We start from the raw sequence: 16,968 nt of genomic DNA on the forward strand, positions 1-16,968 counted from the left end.
TTTACTCCATTCTCAGAGCGCGTGATGTTAATACAACTGAAAGATAAGAAGAACATAATAAACATCATACAAGTGTACGCTCCTACAGCAGACAAAGACGAAGAGGAAATAGAACAATTCTATAATAACTTAGAAGAGGTGATGAGAACAACAAAGAGACAACACATTAACATAGTAATGGGCGATCTGAACGCCAAGGTAGGTCAGGGTAAAGTTGGAGAAAATGTCGGTGAATACGGCTTAGGTAATAGAAATGAAAGGGGTGATCGTTTAGTTCAGTTTTGTCAAAGCGAAGATTTAATAATAACTAATACATTCTTTAAATTACCCCCAAGGAGACTGTATACGTGGACGTCACCTCAACACACACAAGAAAAAGTGATCAGAAACCAAATAGATTACATAATGGTGACAAAAAGATACCGTAATGCCGTGAAATCTACTAAAACTTACCCTGGAACTGATATCGGTTCGGATCATAATCCAGTAGTATCTGTGTTAGAAGCTAGACCAAAGAAAATGAGAAAAACCATCATCCCAGCGTTAGACTTAAGTCAGCTTAAAAGTGAACACCGACGACAAACAGTGCGCGAAGAAATCAACACCGACCTCAGTGTAGCAGAAAACCGAATCCGCAGAACAGACAACATAGATGAAAAACTGAAGTATATAAACACTATAATAAGAACTACGGGAAAGAAACACCTAACCAAATCTCCAAAGAAACATAAGGTGTGGATGACACCAGACATACTAGAACTAATGGATGAAAGACGCAAATTGAAGAATAATTCAGAAAAATACAGAGAGGTTGATAAGAACATAAAGCAAATAATAAAGAAGGCCAAAGAATCATGGATTAAAGAACAATGTGTAGAAATGGAAGACTATGAAAGAAAGTATGACACATTCAATATACATAAAAAAGTAAAAGAACTTACAGGAACCCAAAGAAGACATCAAATAAGTTTGCTTAAGGACAAAGACGGAAATATTATTGTAGACTTAACAGAAAAAATTAATAGATGGGCTGAATACATAAGAGAATTGTTTGAGGACAACAGAAATAACATTGACAAGGTAAATGGTGAAATGGGACCTGAAATCCTAAAATGTGAAGTAGAAATGGCACTTAAAAATTCCAAAACTGGAAAGGCAAATGGACCCGATGAGGTTCCTACTGAATTACTAAAGCTCTTGAATGATGAATCAATAGGTATAATATTGCACTTATTTAACACAGTATACAATACTGGTATTATACCTCAAGAGTGGCTGCTGTCTACATTCGTTACACTGCCAAAGAAATCCAATGCAAAAGAATGTTCAGAACATCGAACAATATCTTTAATGAGCCATCTACTAAAGATATTTCTAAAAATCATCCACAACCGAGTTTATCAAAAGTTGGAGTCAGATATTAGTAATACACAGATGGGGTTCAGAAAAGGACTAGGTACTCGAGAAGCTCTCTTCGGTTTGAATGTTCTTACACAAAGATGCCTAGACGTTAATCAAGAAGTACATGCATGTTTTATCGATTTTGAAAAAGCGTTTGACAGAGTACGCCACGATAGGCTAAGAGACATTCTTGAAAGAAAAGACATAGATAATAAAGATCTGCGAATAATTCTCAACTTATATTGGAATCAGAAAGCTAACATCAAAATAGAAAACGAGATATCAAAAGCAATAGAAATACGTAGAGGAGTAAGACAGGGATGCATTTTGTCACCACTGCTGTTTAATGTATATAGTGAAAGCATCTGTCAGGAAGCCCTTTTGCAAGCAAATGAAGGAATCGTAATCAATGGAGAGGTTGTAAATAATATTCGATACGCAGACGACACTGTACTAGTTGCAAGAACAGTAGAAGAATTACAACGATTACTTACAAACATAAATATTGCTTGCAACAATTATGGCATAAACATTAATATCAAAAAAACCAAGTATATGGTCTTCAGTAAAATCATGACACAACCAGCACATATTAGTATAAACGGCATTCAAATTGAAAAAGTATCAAGTTATAAATACTTGGGAACTTTAATAAACGAAACTGGAGACCAAAACAATGAAATAAAAAGACGTATCGAAATTGCCAGGGCCACCTTCATAAAGATGAGAAAATTCTTCTGCAACAGAGATATAAGCATCCCTCTACGATTAAGAATGCTAAGTGGCTACGTATTTAACACGCTATTATACGGTGTAGAGGCCTGGACTCTCAAACAGAACAACATAAAAAATATTGAAAGTTTCGAGATGTGGTGCTACCGTCGAATGCTGAAGATAAGTTGGGTTGAAAGAATCACAAATCTTGAAGTAATACGAAGGATAGGAAGAGACCCAGAAATTTTATTAACGATAAAACGAAGAAAACTCGAGTATTTGGGTCACCTGATGAGAGGTCATAAATACGCATTACTTCAAAATATAATGCAAGGAAAAATAGAAGGAAAACGGAATCCAGGCCGTAGAAGAATGTCGTGGATGCGGAATTTGAGAGAGTGGTTTGGCTGCACCACTAATGAACTTTTTAGGTCAGCTGTAAACAAAATCAGGGTAGCCTTGATGATTTCCAATCTCCGATAGGAGTGGCACAAGAAGAAGAAGAAGAAGTTATTATTTCTTATGTTTTTAATTAAAAGCCTTAATTTGTTTTTATAATCATTGTTCTACTAAGTTATTTGTGGGATCTTGGATTAGCTCATCTAATTGCTCATACAATCTATGTAATAAACTATTCTAAATGGAAAATAAGCCACAACTGAACTAAAAAAATGATTTTATTAACGTTTCGACATCCGATTTTGGCGTCGAAACGTTAATAAAATTATTTTTTTAGTTGAATTGTGGCTTAATTCCCATTTAGACTAGTTTATTATAAAAATTCATTCAAAAAATCATCCATTCATTTTTACATGTTGTTCCCTTCGTTTTAAATGTTGTTTTTAGATAATTTCACACAAGACGTGACCGCCGCCCTACTCCAGTTTTCACCGAGTTGTTTACCCTATAAAACTAAATATATGTATTTTCGTAGAATAAAAAGTATATTTTATATGGAGCGAAATCAAATTACCGCGTTGTGTTTACTTTATCGTCGAAGAAAGAGAAATAAGAGGAACCGAATTCATTGGGTTCATCCTATTAACACAAAAAGATACGACTTGCAACCATGTAAAATAAAGTTTATTATAATATACTTAGCAGTTTTAATTACTTTTGTTATCAGTAACATTAATTAATTTTGCTGGACTTATAAAATGTGTGTTTTCTTTATCACCTAATTCGTCAAATTAATTAATTCAAATTAATTCGTGCACTGTATACCATAAGTGCACGGCATACACCATTCCAAGCATTTCTCGTTACGTTTCTATCTTTATATATTTCTATTGTTTTGTCCCAATGAACAGGTCTCGCTTCAATTAATATTTCACTATCAATCTGAAACATCATAATATAAAATATATGCACCTACTTTAAACCACAAAGTGTAAATGAAAATAATGTACCAAACAACCAAAGAAACTACCTTCGTGCGACTGAACGACAGTATCATATGAAAGGATGCATTAAGTCCCCTATGCTACTGGGTGCGTAAAGACGGCACGGCTGCCGTCTGTTGTTGTAAGCGAGAGACGGCATAAACACGGCGACTTCACCGAACGTTCCAACCACCGTCTAGTGAGAAAGGCTCCATATGATTACATGCGCCACCATTGGAATGTCGTCGTGCGTTCTAACCCTCGCACGTTTAAATTCTTATAATGTGAAACAGCACTATGTCCCACGTGGAAATTGCCGCGACTGCGTTTGTTGTCCTAATGAGTGCATATGATTTTATTTTGCTACAAAAAAGGCGAAGGCCTACTCGTCGAAGAAGATGGTGGATGAAAACAATTCATAAACTGAGAAATCAGTAAGTACTGATATCAGTAAAAGCTGCTTTACATCAAGGCTATGCAAGTCCGTCCTGCTTGGCATATCTCTTGCCTAGCTTGACCTTTTTACATCAGAGCTATTTCTGTGCAATTTTTGATACCACTTTCATTGTTGCCAACAAAAGAAATATACCAAAACATTAACTTGAGATATTTCACTTTCAGTCCAGCATTAAAATTTTTCAAGTATATATCACAAATTATTATTACTTCTACTAATAAATAACATTTAAATTTACATAATAAGGTTATGCTTTATTCTAAACTGTAAATTTTGTTATATTGGCAACATGAAATTTGACTCTTGCATCAAAATAGCGTGAAAAATAGAACATGTTTTAATTTTTCGTCTAGCACAGGAATTGCATGGAAATAGCGCGTGGGCATGCGCAGTTGCATGATCTGTCTTGCATGGCTCTTGCCTAGCATGAAAATAGCATAATGTAAAACTATCTTAAGAAATTCCATAGCACTCGTTCGGTTTGATAAAGCTCCAACAATTCTAGCAACTTTTCGTTGCCTCACACTGTCTCAAATGTAGAAGACATGTTCTTTTTCTTCGTCTAGCCATTCACGTCCACATCTGAACGTAAGCCTCGTCAAGTCTTCCTTTCCATTGTTTTTTATTGTACGCTACTTGTAGCCAATTTTTCCCGGCAGTCCGTTTCAGATCATCTGTCCATCTCATAGGAGGTTTGTCTCTGGGTCTTTTGTGTTGGTATGGTCTCCAGGTTAGAATTGTTGTGCCATTTGTTTAGATCGCTCCTAGCTACATGTCCAGCGTATTCCCATTTCAATTTTAATGATTTTTGTACCATATCGGTGACTTTGGTATTCTGTCTTGTCCATGTGATTGTTTTCTTGTCCGTGATATGCCTAGCATTGCTCTTTCCATCGCGTGTTGAGTGACTCTTAGTATATTCTAATTATTTTTTGTGATTGTCCGTGTTTGTGCCCCATATGTTAATATCGGAATAATGCCATCAAAAACTTTAGATCTAAGGTGTAGCTGAATTTGTTGATTTCTGAGTATACATAGATATAGTATAATTCAGTTTGCCGAATGCTACCCATGCTAACTTTCTGCTTCTTTTTATTTCTTCCGTTTTAATTTCCGTATTTAGTATTATTTTTTGTCCTAAGTATATACAGGGTGGCCAGAAACTCTACCGACAAACGAAGACAGGAGATTCTTCAGATAATTTTAAGATAATTTAACCCAATTCAATTTGTCCGAAAATGGGACAAGGGAGCTAGAGCTCTTTGAAGATGGCGTCTTGTAATTATTTTTTCTTAAATACCTCCAGAACGCTTCTATTTAGAAAAACAAAAATTGGTACGCGTATTTATCTTCAACATATAAATCTAATCCATCCATTGCAAATTTCTAGTACCGATCATAGGCGTCCGTTTTGGGTAGGGCAACGGATATTTTATCGCATAACTTTGTTATCTTTAACTTTTATGCATTTCTGACAGTGGATTATTAAATTGTGAAGTATTCTAGTACTAAAAGGTACTCTTGTTTTAAATCAGTAGGACACACCGTTTTCTAGAAAAATCGATTTGAAAATTTTTCGCTTTCTGAATAAAAAAAAAGCTGTTTAGAAAGACGAAAACTGGTACATTTATTTATATTCCAGAGATAAATCGATTTCATTAATTGCGAATTTCTAGTACTGGTCATAGGCGTCCGTTTTGGGTAGATCAATAGTTATTTTATAGCATAACTTTTTTGTCTTGAATTTTCGAGCATTTTTGACACTATATTATTAAATTATGAGGTATTCGAGTACTAAGAGTTACTCTTAATTTATGTTGGTAAAATACTTCGTTTTTTGTTGAAAAGTTCTTTCAATTTTTTTTCAAATTCCAAAAACGAAAAACTTTCAAATCGAATTTTCTAGAAAACGGTGTGTCCTACCGACTTAAAGCAAGAGTACCTTTTAGTACTAGAATACCTCACAGTTTATTAATCCGGTGTCAAAAGTGCATAAAAGTTAAGGACAAAAAAGTTATGCGATAAAATACTCGTTGCTCTACCCAAAACGGACGCCTATAACCGGTACTAGAAATTTGCAGTGGATGGAATCGATTCATCTCTAAAAAGTAAATATGCATACCAATTTTCGTTTTTCTAAATAGAAGCGTTCTGGAGGTATTTAAGAAAAACTAATTTCATGACGCCATCTTCAAAGAGCTCTAGCTCCCTTAAGAAGCATTTTCGGACTAGGTGAATTGGATTAAATTGTCTTAAAATTATCTGAGGAATCTCCTGTCTTCGTTTGTCGGTAGAGTTTCTGGACACCCTGTATATCAAGGTTATAAAGCAAGCCTTACAAAATTTCATACACCACTTTGGCTTTAACACCCTCATATGAAATACCTAACCTAACCCTCATATATGAAATGGGTCGCCTGTAACTGGTCAACTGTCATCAACACCCCATTTTCTCTCATCAATTTGAAACTCACCACTCTATTCTCCTTCCATCAGTCTCCTAGCCCTAGCCAATCACAAGCATTCTCCACACATCGCATCCCTACTTTTTCTTTTAAGAACAAATAGTATTCTATACAAAATTTCTTTCTTGTCAATTTCCAGGAGATATTAAAATTAATTTTATTTACAATCTAGAAAAACCCTCTATTCTAAACTAAACAAAAATGTTTACTATCCGTTTCTTTCTGGGAAACCATTTAGAGAACACTGTCTATTGTTCAATCAAACCGCGGTATACATTAACTTCCTAAACAAACGTTTGTAGTCCGTTCTGTTGAAATGTATAAATTGTTCGTAGAAACTTTACCACTAAAATTTTTCTCTTCCGCAAAACACTTCTTACGGCTAAATTATTTTATTTACAAAATTTGACCATATACAGGGTCATGAAAATTTACGGTCTCGTGGTCTTTGACATAAAATTAATTTTTTAAATTCTCCCTATAAAAATTATTTAACAGTATGTATTTGTACTCACTTTATAATGCTCAAAAAATTACGGGATCTGGATTTCAATGAATTAATTATTAAAATTATTAATTATTAAAATTATGAAAATTAATTATTGTGAAATAAACAAATGCTTAAAAAATAAGTTCAACCTAAATATTTTTATTATTTATATCACCTGAGGTATCTTCATCCTTCACGTCTTCCAGATCAAGGGAGGTGGATAGCTGACCCTCTTCATATCTCGGATCACCTTCATCAAAATCTTCCTTAATATCAGCTTTTACTGCCCGATCTTTAAAAAAAATTCAATATATTGTTCTTTGTGGCATTTTTGTAATTATAAAATTAATTATTTTGTATTTTGACAACGACGTCCGATCTGGAAGTCGAAACGTTAATAAAATTATTTTTTCGAGTTAAATTGTGGCTATATTTCTCAATTAGAATAGTTAATTACAAAAATTTCAATTATGTACATCAAAGTATTTAACACTCAATCGGACTGGCTAAGTCTAATAATAATATGTATGTATAAAATAATAATAATAATAATAATTCTCTATTACATGGTGTTGGGATATTTATAAAACTGAAAAAACCTCAAAACCACCTCCCATATTTGTAAATGGAGTGAAAAATGTGACCCCACTCACCACACTATTAAATAATATAGCCAAAAATGGATACGAAATAAAAGTTTTAATCACGATCAAGTTAAAATATAACCTAAAGAAAAAGAAAATTATAGTACAATAACTAAAGCTTCAACTGAGAAAAAAAACAGAATTCCATACATTTAGGCCTTGTGACGAACGCAGCTTCAGAATCGTATTAAAAACCATGCACTACTCAGCCAATCTGACATAATTAAAAGAAGAAATCGAGAAGTTGGGTCACTCAGTAGTAAATATGAGGAACATTAAAAATTACAAAACTAAGCAACCTTTATCAATGTTCTTCATTGACTTAAAATCAGCAGAAAATAATAAAACAATTTACGACGTTGAACACTTGCTAAACTACAAAATTAAATTTGAACCACCATACACAAGGAGGGAAATCCCACAGTGCAGTAGATGTCAAAGATATGCGCATACAAAAAAAATACTGTCAACATAGGCCCAGATGTGTCAAATGCACCGAAGATCATGCTACTGAACACTGCACAAGAAAAGAAAGATCTGACGATGTTCAGTGCATTATTTGCGAGGGAAACCACCCGGAAAATTATAAAGGATGTACTATATATAAGAAACTGCAGAAAAAAAACATATCCAACCCTACGGTAAAAACAACCTACAACCCCACTAACGAGTAATATTGGAAGAACCATCAATCCAGGCATTAGCTACTCATAAGCAGTAACAAACCAACTACCTCAAGCAAGCACATCTCAGAATACTTTACAAGCACCAAATTTAACACACCCTACTCCTGCTATCGACCTGCCTGAACTAAAATCGATGTTTAAAGGATTTGTGGAACAACTGTCCACACTGCTAAACCTCCTAACGATAGTTGTCAATAATTTAACAAAATGAATAAGTTATTAAAAATTGCACTTTGGAACGCCAACGGACTTGCAAAACATTGTCTTGAGGTAAAAACTTTCATCATTAGTCACGAAATTGATATAAGGTTAATATCAGAAACTCACTTCACAAGTAGAAGTTACTTTAAAATACCTAACTACACAACTTACAATACTAGACACCCAGGTGATACAGCCCATGGTGGAACTGCTATTATAATCAAAAACAATATTAAACACTACAAGACTAATGACTTTAAAAAAGACTACTTGCAGGCTACTAACATAATTACTGAAGATTGGCATGGCTCACTAACAATCTCTGCAGTCTATTGCACCAATACACAAGATAAAAAAGAACAATTTGAAGAATTTTTTAAAACATTGAGTAACAGATTTGTCTGGAGGAGATTACAACTCTAAACATACACATTGGGGATCAAGATTAATCACCCCAAAAGGACGACAGCTTCTAGCGGCTATCAATAGTAACAACTACCCATATATTTCCAGTGGTTAACCTACCTATTGGCCAACCGACATAAACAAAATACCAGATCTACTTGACTTCTGCGTAACAAAAGGAATTCCAAAAAGATCGCAAAGAATTGAATCTTGCTTTGACCTTTCCTCGGATTACTCGTCTGTATTGATCACGATAAGTGCTGAACTTGTTGAGATACAGCTACCACCGAAACTGGACAACAAATATACGGATTGGGAAAGGTTTCGGCGGGTGATTGTGGACAGTCTAAACCTAAACATACCTTTAAAAACAAACTATAAAATAGATGAAGCCATACAAACCTTTAACGTAATTATACAGGAAGCAATCTGGCAAACAACGCCCCTAAAAAACACGACGCTCATGAAACAAGAGCTACCAAGCATAATCAGACAAAAAATCATAGAAAAACGAAATTTAAGAAAAACATGGCAAAGAACGCACGCGCCTCTGGACAAAACCAGACTCAACCAGGCTACAGTTCAACTCAAAACTCTCCTAAATAACTACAAAAACGATGGGATTAAAGAATATCTTAGCAATCTATCAGCAACAGAAAGTACAGACTATTCTCTATGGAAGGCTACGAAAAAGTTTAAACGACCTCAATCAACCAACCCTCCTATTCGCGCAGAAAACGGTGAATGAGACAAAAGCAATAAAGAAAAATCAGAAGTGTTTGCAAAATATCTCACAGACGCCTTTCAACCTTTCTCTGCTGAGAAAAATCAAAACTTTAAAGCATTCATCCAACAATTTTTAGAATTTCCATACCAGCTAGAACTTCCACTGGAAAAGTTTAAGGTAAATGAAGTGATCAAAATAATACAAAATCTTAAATCAAAAAACTCCCCAGGCTTCGATTTTATAACCAGTAAAATTATTAAACAACTACCCAGGAAAGGAATTGTGTACCGTACTCAATTATTCAATGCAATGAAAGTCGCAAAAATTATACTAATTCCCAAACCAGGTAAGCCTCTGGAAGATGTCAAATCATATCGACCCATAAGCTTACTGCCGATAGTGTCAAAGATCCTAGAAAAACTGATATTTACTCTCAAGAATTCAACCACTCCGATCAGATCGAGAACTAATCCCTGCACACCAGTTTGGATTCAGATCACAACACGCAACCATAGAACAGGTTCATCGGATATGCAGAACTGTTAATCGAGCAATGGAAGACAAAATGTACTGCACTGCCGCCTTTCTAGACATCTCGAAAGCATTCGGTAAAGTCTGGCACAAAGGCCTTTAAAAATTTTAAAAAATGCTTCCTCTCACTCACTTCCTAATTTTAAAATCCTACCTCCAAAACCGTTATTTTTTTGTACAACATAGAGATGAGCGCACGTCTCTATTTCCAGTTGGATCCGGAGTTCCACAGGGCAGTGTTCTGGTTCTGGGGCCAGTGTTATAGCTATTGTACACAGCGGACTTACCAACAAACTTTCAAACCACGACAGCTACATATGCAGATGACACAGCAGTGATGTCAGTACATCAGGACCCCCGGAGAGCTTCTCAACTTCTGCAAACCAGCCTCAAAAAAATGCAAACTTGGCTAAAACCGTGGCGTTTTCAAACAAATGAAACTAAGTCGGTTCATATTACCTTTACAAAAGGTAAAGGTCACTGCCCGCCTGTATATATCAACAACCACCAACTAAAACAGCAAGAAACAGTCAAATACCTTGGAATGCACCTAGACCAAAGATTAAACTGGAGAACACACATTTTTATGAGGCTTAAACAACTTGGTCTCAAATTACACAATCTATACTGGCTGATTGGTCACAAATCATCACTTTCGATGAAAAATAAAGTACTTGTCTACAAAGCAATTTTGAAGCCAATATGGAGTTACGGGATCCAACTTTGGGGTACTGCATCAAACTCCAATATCGAAATCTTGGAGAGGTTCCAGTTGAAGGTTCTTCTAATAATCACAAATGCCCCATGGTATGTTGCAAATAATATTATTAGACGCGACCTAGAAATTGCAACAGTAAAAGAAGAAATTACTAACTTCGCACAGAAATACGAAGACAGACTGACACAACATCCAAATGTACCAGCTAGAAACCTGATGAGACAACCAGTCAGACAAAGACTGAGACGAAGTACACCTAGTGATTTACCATCGCGATTTTAGTTATATGTGCTGTAATTCCCAGAGACAAACAATTTTATATATAAATATGTAAAATATTTGTAAAGAAAATGATTAATGAATCATTTTCTCCAAGTCACTTACACTAGTGGTCACAACATTTACTCACTGTAACTTGTTTTACAGATTGTAAATAAATTGGGAGGTTAAATAAAAAAAATTGAAAATTAATTGTGAAATAAACAGATGCTTAAAAAATAAGTTCAACCTAAATATTTTTATTATTTATATCACCTGAGGTATCTTCATCCTTCAAGTCTTCCAGATCAAGGGAGGTGGATAGCTGACCCTCTACATATCTTGGACCACCTTCATCAAAATCTTCCTTAATTTCAGCTTTTACTGCCCGATCTTAAAAAAATTAATATGTTGTTCTTTGTGGCATTTTTGTAATTATAAAATTAATTATTTTGTATTTTGACAACGACGTCCGATTTGGAAGTTGAACCGTTAATAAAATTATTGTTTCAAGTTAAATTGTGACTATATTTCCCAATTAGAATAGTTAATTACAATTTCAATTTTCAACAAAAATTTCATTTACATCAAAGTATTTAACACTCCATCGGACTGGCTAAGTCTAATAATAATATGTATAAAATAATAATAATAATAATTCTCTATTACATGGTGTTGGGATATTTATATCCTATATACCTTCTTACTATTTAAAATAAAGTTTAAAGCCTAAATTGTGTTAAAAAAAGAATACAATGTTTTGCCTTCTAGCGGTGTTTGCACTCCCAGGCATAACCTGTTCGCAAATGAAATTTAGTGGGTTTTAAGAGGTAGTTATTGCGCATTTTTTGACATACAATTATGAACTTTATATTCACCATTGGCGTGGTTAGAGGTAATAGTCTGATATTTTTAAAGATAAAAATAGTATGCCACTGAGATATTTCAAATTAAAAATCTTTCTTAAATTCCTAGTTCAATTTGTGACAAAAAATCTAAAAATCAAAAAAGTATTTTGCACCTGAGTTACACATTACGTTAAAGTTATACAATAGAATGTTAAAAATAATGCTTTTTTGTTATTCTAACAAATTACTAAATAATACCGTTTTTGTACAGATCACTGAGAATGGCAGCGAGGAGGAAGAAACACGGAAACGGATAATGCTTGCTAACAAAGCATACTTCTCTCTGTCACAAGTGTTTGGATCCAAAGACATCCATAGGAAAGAAAAGTTTAAAATATATAAAACCATCAAACAGCCAATAGTAACATATGGTATAGAAACGTGGGTCATGACTGAAAAGACAATAAACCTGATTAATACTTTTGAAAGAAAGATATTAAGGAGGATACTGAATAGGGTTCAACCATGAGTTATACTAATATTACAGAGAACCCTCTACAGGGTGATTGATTAGTGGGGTAAAGCTCAATAGATCCGCTATAGTAACAAAATAGCAATAAAAGGTAATAACAAAAATTGTAGCCAATTTTGAGCTTCACATTATAAAATTAGTTACAATGTAACGTTATAAAATTAGTTATTCGATAACACAGTGGCAGACCAAATTTATGTTTTTTAAATGGAATACCCTATATTTTATTTTATATTCGAAATCTTGTTAACTTCTCCATCACAAAAATATAAAGGTTTGTTATGTTATACAGGGTATTTACAAAGTTATAACCAATTTTATATAAAAATCGTAACAAGTTCAACTCCCTGTATAAATAAGAATACGCAAAACAGAAATGGTTTGTTGATGCCATATTTTTTTATTTATTGTCAAAATTTTTAAAAATGATTGATATTGCTAATTTTCTTTATATCAAACACAGGGTGAGAAAAAACGCAAGTACATTATTTTCTCAGTAATTTTAAATGGAACACCCTGTATTTTATATCACTATTGAAAAGTACCATTACTGTACTTTTTAGATAACATTCCCTATGTCTAAATTTATTAGTTTTCGAGATATTTTCATTTTGCCATAGACACCCAGTGGTGTTTGCGTGGCCACCCAGATCACCAGAATTTAATAAATTGGACTGATTTTTTTGGGGTTATGTTAATAATGAAGTTTATAAAATACCTCCAACAACAAGGGATGAGATGAAAAATAGAATACAAAGTGTATTTCGATGTGTTAATTTACAAATGCTTCATGTGTAAGTTGCTCGTTCAATGATAGTTTTTAGGCGTGCATAAAAAATGTGTTAGGAGGTAATTTTGAACACCTTATGTAATTAAATATTAAAAACATTTTATTAAAAGTAGCTTTTAATTTTTTCAAACTTTTTTTTGCAAAATGTATTACTGATAAATTATTTTTCGTTATTTATTTGTTAGATTATTACATTTACATACAAAAGTAGTGTTTAATTGTCTTCACAAAATGTTGTATTTTGTCTTTGTGTGTTTTTTGTAAAATTTATTTCTAATAAATTATTTCTCTTTCTTTATTTGTTACATTTACATACAAAAGTAGTTTTCAATTGTTTCAAAAATGTTGCATGTTGTTGTTGTGTTTTTTTTTTTTGTAAAATGTATTAGGTACTAATAGTACATTATTTTTCGTTCTCTATTTGCTACATTGATTACCGGATTGATAATCAGTAATCGTCAATTCAGTCATGGCTTACTTAAAATTTGGAAAAATTTAGACACCTAAAATAATTTGCTATGAAAAATGAAAATATCTCTAAAACTAATAAATTTGGACATAGGAAATGTTATATGAAAATTAAAGTATGGTACTGGTACTTTCCAATAGTGATATAAAATACAGGAGGTTACATTTAAAATTACTGAGAAAATAATGTACTTGCGTTTTGACTCACCCTGTATTTGATATCAAGAAACTTAGCAATGTCAATAATTTTTAAAAATTTTGACAATAAATAAAAAAATATGGCATCAACAAACCATTTCTGTTTTGCGTATTCTTATTTATACAGGGAGTTGAACTTGTTACGATTTTCATATAAAATTGGTTATAACTTTGTAAATACCCTGTATAACATAACAAACCTTTATATTTTTGTGATGGAGAAGTTAACAAGATTTCGAATATGAAATAAAATATAGGGTATTCCATTTAAAAAAACATAAATTTGGTCTGCCACTATATTATCGAACACCCTGTATAATTCTAACTAATTTTGTAATGTGAAGCTCAAAGTTGGCTACAATTTTTGTTATTGACTTTTATTGCTATCTATTACTATAGCGGACCTATTGAGCTTTATCCCACTTATCAATATAGCAAATTATGCAAAGATACATACATTGCGTTGGGCAGGTCACCTTTAAGAATGGATAACGACAGAACACCTAGTAGAACACTTAGCAGAACTGTGATGACGTCAGACAGTAGGAAGACCAAGGAAGCGGTAGATAGACAAAGTGAGAACCAATGCAAAAGAGATACTGGGGTGGACAACTGAGGAGGCCAGGGCCCGACTTGGGTTGTAGCGCCATAGGAGAGAGAATACTGTTTTTATGTGCGGCATTAGGTACCTCAGTGTGTCCACTCATGTAACTTTACAAGACGTGGCTACTGGAGGGAGAACACTGAAAAGTGGAACAAATCATCATTAGCTATATTTTAGATTTTGATCACTAAAGTCAAATGTACTGAATGATCCCCTTTCCACAAACTATCTATCCACTGGTTTCATGGAGTGTTAGTGTTAATAAAATTATTACTGAGCTTACCTGAGTTATACTCATCTGGTTCATTCTTTACATCTCGCAGATCAAGGGAGGTGGATACCTGACCCTCTGTATACATTGGATCACTTTCAATGAACTCTTCCTTAATTTCAGCTTTTACTGCCCTAGCTAATAAAAAAAATAAGAATTACACTTCCTTGTTCAGTATTTTAGTACTTTTGTCTTACTTGAATTACCTGCTGGTCCATTATTTAAGTCCTCAAGATCGGTTGATGTGAACAGCTGATTCTCTACGTTACTTTGGCCACATTCAACAGACTCTTCTTTAATTTCAATTTTAGATTCCATATCTAACACACTGAACACTGATGATGAAGTACAGAACATAAAGAATAAAGCCCACCCGCCTACCCCTTAAAGACCATCTAAGCCCTACACCTACAAAATAAAAACCTGTGATAAAAACCGTACCGACATTGTTTATCTAGTTATACAATGGTGCCGATAAAAACTCTCATCTCTATGCAAATTTTTAGTTTTTGGTTTTGTTTTTGTTTCGTTTTTAGTTTTTTTAGCTCCTTTTATCATGTGACATGTGACGTAGGACGTAGTCTGTGACCACTGTGACGAGCGCATGCGCAACCCCCATGTCTTTCGTATAGTTGAGAAGTTAGGCACCACTGCGCCGCCCGGTTCATCAACGACTCTACCTTATCGGTAAGAGTCAACGAGAAGTGCACGGTAAATTGAAGGTGGAATTACAAAAAAATTTATGTAATGTCTTTGTACTTACTTTATAATACTCAAAAAATTACGGGATCTGGATTTCAATGCATATTTTTTTATAATTCTCGTATCAAAATTACGCGTGAAGTTAGACGTGTTGATGACAGTTGAGGAATTGGGGTGGGCCCAACTTAAATATTATGTTTATAGTTCTTCCTCTCTCTTTTCCCAATACGTTTATCCAAAATACGGGCGCGATCGCAAATACAGATAGTTCTTCCACTCTCTCTTTTCCCAATACGTTTATCATTAAGGCTGTATGACACTATGCATTTTCTTGTATCATTTCTAATATCGTTTCTGATATCGTTTCTTGTATACATTTTCTTGTATCATTTCTTGTATGTACATTTGTGCCCTGTATGACACTATGCAAGTTCTTGTATCGAAAACTGTATGAAATTCGGCACGTGATTGGTCGAAATTTTGTTTGTCACCCTGTCACCTTACATTGGTATGATGGTAGTACTGCGTCTACAGCTGATTTTAAGGATTTTATAAAATTTATAAACTTTTAAAAACAAATATTTTATTGTTATAATAACTAGAATTTTTACGTTGACTGTTGATTATTTGTGATTTTTATTTTGTTTTGATATTTGTGCTAAAATATTTGCATTATAATTATCTTCAGTTTGATCCAAATTGGAACTATTGTATTTTCCTCTATTAAAAAATTATGCAATATGAAACCCAAAGTTATTCTAAATATATGGTTATTAGTAGAACAGTAGTCCATACCAAACGGTATATTAAGTATCAATAAAATATTTATAAATAATACCTACAAAACACAAATAAATTTATCAAGACATAAATCATATGATCTCATTTTCAGCCGCCATTATGAGATTTAGAAGTTTTACCAGCAGGTTTTACGTTTTTGCTCTTTGCGCAGAAATTGGCGCAGTTATTGTACAAGAATCTGTGCCTGACACAAATTCTTGTATCGTTTCTGGGCCCTGATTCTAATTCATTTCGACAGTCGCAATTTCATTTCGACACCGCCATGACAGCCGCAGAATATAGCGATTCTTATTCATTTCGATATTAGTTACAACTGGGGATATTAATCTTATCATGTTGAGACTGCTCAGAATTTGGGTTGGCGCTCCCGTTTATTGGAACTTGTTGATAGTCTGGGAAAATTATCGAAAAAATGCCATTTTTGGGAAAAATTATTTACCAGCTATTTTATTGCTAAAATCGAATCTTAAGATTGCATATACAGTGCGTCCATAAAGTAACGCATAAATTCATTATTTCGTAAACCAGCGACATTAATGAAAAATCCTGAAACGGGTCGATTTTTATTTTTAGATTCAGATTTTTTGGCATATATATCATACTAGTGACGTCATCCATCTGGGCGCGATGACGTAATCGATGATTTTTTTAAATGAGAATGGTCATGTGATAGCT

At 33.7% G+C, this 16,968-nt stretch overlaps 1 protein-coding gene across 10 annotated transcripts in view; it reads right to left on the reverse strand.

Annotated features, from left to right (window-relative positions):
• LOC126879760 (zinc finger protein OZF-like) overlaps window positions 1-16,968 on the reverse strand; it is a 50,147-nt gene extending 33,179 nt beyond the window's left edge. The window contains exons 1-4 of one of the 10 annotated variants that reach the window (XM_050643019.1): window positions 14,997-16,810; window positions 14,803-14,928; window positions 11,356-11,472; window positions 7,085-7,201 (exon numbers count right to left, since the gene is read on the reverse strand). In XM_050643019.1, coding sequence (XP_050498976.1) covers window positions 7,085-7,201; window positions 11,356-11,472; window positions 14,803-14,928; window positions 14,997-15,147 — 511 coding nt within the window. In that variant the 5' untranslated portion in view covers window positions 15,148-16,810. Of the gene's footprint in view, window positions 1-7,084; window positions 7,202-11,355; window positions 11,473-14,802; window positions 14,929-14,987 lie in introns of all 10 variants that reach the window. The other 9 variants (XM_050643013.1, XM_050643056.1, XM_050643064.1 and 6 more) reach the window with 9 other exon arrangements.

The sequence above is a fragment of the Diabrotica virgifera genome, chromosome 1, assembly GCF_917563875.1.
Source record: "Diabrotica virgifera virgifera chromosome 1, PGI_DIABVI_V3a".
Classification (NCBI taxonomy): domain Eukaryota; kingdom Metazoa; phylum Arthropoda; class Insecta; order Coleoptera; family Chrysomelidae; genus Diabrotica; species Diabrotica virgifera.